At 41.0% G+C, this 5,738-nt stretch overlaps 1 protein-coding gene and 1 pseudogene across 1 annotated transcript; both read left to right on the top strand.

The window, feature by feature from the left end:
• The first annotated feature begins 2,133 nt into the window (after nucleotides 1-2,133).
• Nucleotides 2,134-5,600, top strand: LOC121423506. The gene is made up of 2 exons (XM_041618856.1): nucleotides 2,134-2,260; nucleotides 3,421-5,600. Exons 1-2 carry the CDS (start codon nucleotides 2,134-2,136, stop codon nucleotides 4,446-4,448), a joined length of 1,155 nt encoding a protein of 384 aa, XP_041474790.1. The 3' UTR covers nucleotides 4,449-5,600.
• On the top strand, nucleotides 4,979-5,587 carry LOC121424340 (annotated as a pseudogene).
• Nucleotides 5,601-5,738: the final 138 nt, after the last annotated feature.

The raw sequence follows: 5,738 nt of genomic DNA, 5'->3' as shown, positions 1-5,738 counted from the left end.
AAAGAAATACCTTAATCAGTTTCACTGTATGCTCCTTCCAAGTCGTACAGCAACTGGGTGGAGGCTAGATCCTGCCCACCTGTTACAGATCTTGACATTTAAATTTCATATCAGACAAATTTTATGTCAGAATATGGGGGGGGGGTTGGCAGGGAAATAGGGGGTAGTCATTCAGCTGCATTGGCATTGTCACTCCAAAAGCATGACTTAAAATTATTACACAGTATTCCATATCGGATCCCTGACCACACATATTAATTTGCCATCTTTTATGAGAGTGACTCGAGGGAAAATTTAGAAGAAAATCTCGCTGCATATAAACTCTCTGACAATGTGATTGAAGAATCTGAATGTGACCTATCTAACCTGTACTTGTTTGGGGATGAGATGTTCATCGTAAAGGTTTTAGAAGGGTATGGCAAATTGAGTCCAACATCCGAAACAGGATGGAATTTGTACCAGTGCAATAAAGAAGAAAAAACAAAGAGTTGGCACCAAATGGGCGTCGAACAGACAGAGAGGAAGTACTGGACAGGTATCACCAAGAGTCCCTATTTTCAGCACATTCCATTATGTAATGTCATTTTTGACATCATGCATGGTTTCACCAAGATAGTGGAAATGCTCCTCAACCTCGAAGTTGAGAAGATACATTTGGAAAGCAATAAGTACGAGGAAAAAATCAGGAGCAGGCACGAGAATGGTACTTCTAGAAAATTTGACATGTAATAATAACCACAGTGGAGCCCGTCACGGCAACTTTCATATACATTTTGATAAAAATGGTCATCCAGAGCGAATCTCCTTATCACGTCGTCCATCGCTATGAGGTTAAATTTTTCTTTTCTGGATATTGAACATTCTAGCTCTTGGAAATTACCAGTTATTTCTCAATATCCACAATAATGATAAGGTAATGATCATTTTCAGTGATCAGTAAATTTTTGAGAGAAACAGGTGTTAGATTTATAGAGGAATATAATATGTAAAAGTCCAAATCTAATCAGATTGTGCATGTGATCACTAACCGGATATCATGTGATCTAATCACAGCGGAAACAGTGTGTGTTGTGGAATATACTAGTAACTTGTGCACGTAATACAACCATTGCAGTCTGAAATTAGTTCGAGGCAACAAATTTTTTTGGAGGTCCCAACGTTTTTGTTTTCCCCAACGATAAAATAGCGATATTTGTCAACTCTTTTTAGTCATTTCATAATCAAACAGAATCGGAAAACAATGGGGAAGAGGAGAAAGACCGCAGCTGAACTGGCTCAGACACATTCTCGAGCAAAAGGTTGAAGTCGAGGCGCCCGCCAGACAAAAACAACAGTTGCCTCACACACAAATCAAACGGTAGCTCCAACGGGAAGCAGTAGGCCTACGAGTACGATGGGGAATGAGCCCGGACAAACCCCCGCATCCACTGCAGCAGGAGCAGCGCCAGAACCCATTGACGTTGAACAGGGTCGTTAATCCAGCCGTTCAGCTAAGAGGCAAGCAGCCTCACCAGGGCCTGTGCTGCAACCATCCACTCAGGGTCAGACTCAGAGTTGTCCCAGCACTAGTTATAATACCGCAGGTGTGCCTTCCCGACCTGAATACATATCTGTACAAGATCATACAGATTCATTCTGTGTAACTGGCCATGCTAACAATAACATCACAGGGCACGAATCGCAAAATATTAGAGAACAAAATCAGTCTGGGATAGTACGAGAGACCCCATTCACAACATCCTTCCCCGCAATTGTACCTCCTAGTGTTCACATAAGAACCAACCTAACTCAGAGTGCACACTGTGTCCATGATAATGAGGCCACAGGGCCAAATAACCAAACCGTAATCAATACAGAACATAGACCTAACACAGAGAACATGAATAGGGGCTATCACTACCCTCACCATTCCCCGTTAAACCAAGGAGATATCACCTCTAACTGGAGTCATAACAGAGCGAAGCTTCTTTGATCGGCCTCTCATGCCGCGAGCCGGAGCGCAGCGGGTGTTCCACTGTGATTTACGACAGCTGTTCTTCCGTCCCTTTCGATCAGCGTATTTGCGCATGCGCATTGCGCTGGCTTTGCTGCTCGAGCGATGTTGTTGTTTACGACTTACAGTCGGATTTCAAAATGGCGAACGCGAATGTGGAAGACGACTATGGTGAAGATAATCTTATTTTAGACGAGGAATTGTTGTTTTTATCGGAGATCGATGATCTAGAGTTAGGGCCAGACGAGTGGGAAATTGGAATGACTGGTAAGATATTTTTATAAAATTTGAGATCGAGCTGTATAGTGTTAAAATACAGGTTATGGCCAGCGCCGCGCAGACTTGACTAGTCTGCCGTGCCGCTCTCGTCTTCGCCTAAGCTGGCGGCGTGGATGGATGCGATAGCCGGGTCCAGCTACACTGGGCTGGGTGCGTTACTAGTCAGGAGAGTTCAGCCCATGTAACATTAGTGAATGATTTTTATTCTTTCAGACTTTAACTTAGAAGTCTCCTGACTACTGTATGCGTTACCGAGTCATTGATTACCATGAATGATTACTGAATACTGAATTCTGAACGGAGTTAGGCCTACTTTGTTTTTTCTATTTGCTTTGCATTGAAACAGGGATAGAAATTTTAAAATGATCATGTTCAAAAACCTGACTGCATTCGAATACAGACCAGCCCCGGCCCAGGCTACATGTAGGACAGATGAAAATGAAGGTGACAGAAGAACTACCAGTCTTAGGAGTTTAGGGATGCATAACTTACTTATAGTCATGATAGTTTACTCTCAATTTTGAAAGTTAACAAGCAATGTCTTTTTTAGCACAGATGTAAGAAAATATAAAGAATAAATATTGATGGTGACAATAGCTATTAATTCTATATTTTGGCTTATTCCTAAAATTAAAATAAGGCTTCATTTCTGTTAGGTGTCCAGACTCACAACCTCCCATTCTACTACTAGTTCGATCTACTTCTTTTCCAAATAATTTTTAAAGTTTGAATGTTTATTTTTAATCACAGTAGCCCTTTCCTTTTTTTATTTCAGGTTCTTCCATCTCCAAAAAAAAGAAGGCACCATGACAGCTGAGCATTTAATGGAAACAGATGTCCCATCTTCGAGTTCTCAACCAAAATCTAGAAAGAAATCTGTTGGTATGTACACCTCCGATGAAAAAGAAAAATGTTCTTGAGGTCTACTGGAACTAAAATTTGTAGAATGTAGACATTTAAATATATATCAATGTCAAATTACACAATCTTAAATATTGATCAGATCATTATTTTTTACAAAGAATTGGAAGGGAGTTTTTGCAAGATCTTGGGATACGTTTTTGAGAATTTACAGTTTGAAATATTGTTAAGACTAATGTACTAAATTCTGTGGTTTTTTTTAATTTAATAATGCACCAATTTCCTCTCTCTTTTTTTTACTTTTACAGTCAGACCACATTCATCAGTGAGCATCGAAGATCTCCTTCCGAGGGCAACAGAAATTCTTCTGCACTCCTTGGATACAGAGCTTGAAAAGATCATTTCTACTCCGATTGAGGCGGAAATATCTGCCTTGGTTTTGAAAATCAAAGAACAGCCAATCAGCCAGCTACAAGATATTTTTGCAACCATTTTGAAGAGTGTGTGGGAGGTGACAGAGAGAGGAAGGCATCTGGCTGTAGGGTCATCTTCCAACGCTGTATTATGGAAAGGTTTCCATGAGTTACGACTAAACGATGGACTGACAACAAAATGGCAGGAATTTGTTGTAGGCCTTGATGTCGAAATTTCAGAATTTTCAATTGGATTTCTTCTACAAGGAGTGCTCGAAGGTACTGTAAAGACGATTTTAGGAATAAGGAATGAACTCAAAGTGCATGAGACAGCTTCAAGAGAGGAATTTTCCGCTCACGAAGAACAGGTGCTTCGTTATGTAGCAGGCTTTGTGCCCTTCGCTCTAAGGAAGAGGTACCGGAGGCAGAAGTCGCAGGTGGCTCGTGAATTTGTGAGATTTCTGGATGGGCTACGAGCAAAGGAAGACGCTCATACGCAGGCAGACTCCTTTCTTGCTTACACTTCAGTCTGGACAACTGTCCAGAATCGTGGAGGACTTTTTGAGGTGCACGACGAGTGTTACAAGCTTTTCCGTGCCATGGAATTAGAAACAAGAAAACATGTCAGCGATGAACTTCTCCTGCAAGGAAGGGCAGAGCCCATTAAGGACATACTCCATGGGGCTGTCTTGAACAATATGCATGTGCTCAACATGTGGAACAGGATTCAAGGATGTGACCTGCCTCATGGGGATGAACTGCTTAAAACCATGGTGCGCTATTGGGTGGAGATTAGGCTGCGTGCATATGTGAAATTGTTCATGGACAAGAGAAGAGATGAAGTGAAGGCAAGCAAACGAGAAAAGGGACTTCGGAAGAAACTCAAGGAGCAAAGAAAGTGAATAGAAAATGTTGAATGTTCACATTCATGATATGTGAAAAGAACAGATGTATTTGCAATTCAATAATATGGGTGGGCTAGCCAGAGATGTGTTTTTTCCTGTCTCGGAAAATAAAACCTACTTTTACACGTAGAAAGGAATATTGAGTTATTTCATTGTATTGTTTATATTGAAAGACGTAATACATTTAAGTCTCGCATGTAAGATATACATAGACAATTTTACTTGTACATGACAGTGACACCCTAAAATGCCTGCATGTGTTCTTAAAATGAGATAGGATGAGGTGAGATTATTTGTAGTATCTGGTGGCGCAAGTAGTTACAAAATATATGTGCACGTATCTTGAAATGCAATTTATTTCCAACATGTATAGTGTGCTATTTTAGTATTGATTCTGTTATTTCTGATCAATTATTACTTTGTATGGAAATCAAAATTTAAATGTACTTGTAAAACCAAAGTTAATTAGCAAAAATAGATCTTGCTTTATTTGATATTATTTATGAGTCACATGTACATGCAAGGAGATGATATCTCCTTGGTTAAACCCTGTAGGTGACACACTGGGTGTATCTATTCCCCAAAGCATAAAGGAAAAGATTTGGAAAGGGGAGTACGTAGATCTAAAACTTCTAGTAAACGCCCCAGATGTAGCCTCCAACACACTGCGCGAAGCAGCAGAACAGAGAACTAATCTGGCGATAGCCGATGAGGAAGGGAAATGGGTGTTAAAACCCTACAATGCCCCCTCCAAAAACAAAATCATGTCCATTGAAAAATGGACGAATGCCTTCCTAATATACATGAGCGTTTATCTGGCAGCAAATCCATGACACACTCGTGAAATTCTGAAGTACTGTCACCTCACCCGTTCTGCTGCTTCACGCTACCACGGATATGGTTGGAGGGACTGCGACATAGAATTTCGGCACCGATTTCATGCCCCAGGAGGTTCTTGGGCGGAGATAAACGGGGAGTTGTGGCTCCTCCATGTAGTAGGGGGTGGATCTCCGCGTTCGGCAAGGGGCCCTGCCCCCATTCATCAACAATGGGTAAACAAAGAGGGCAAACGCCCAGGCACGCCAGCTGCAAATCTCGGACCGGCTAGGAAAAAGGGCCCTCAATACTCACAATAACAGGCAACCACTTTTCGCAAATATGCCTCGTACAGAATTAAACGGCGAGCAATGCTATATTTATTTATTTGTCCGCTTGTTTTCTTCTCAAAAGGTAATGATCATTTTTTCAGTGATCAGTAAATTTTTCAGAGAAACAAGTGTTAGATTT

This window comes from Lytechinus variegatus, chromosome 11 (assembly GCF_018143015.1).
Source record: "Lytechinus variegatus isolate NC3 chromosome 11, Lvar_3.0, whole genome shotgun sequence".
NCBI lineage: Eukaryota > Metazoa > Echinodermata > Echinoidea > Temnopleuroida > Toxopneustidae > Lytechinus > Lytechinus variegatus.
This window is presented reverse-complemented; position numbering and strand designations above follow the sequence as displayed.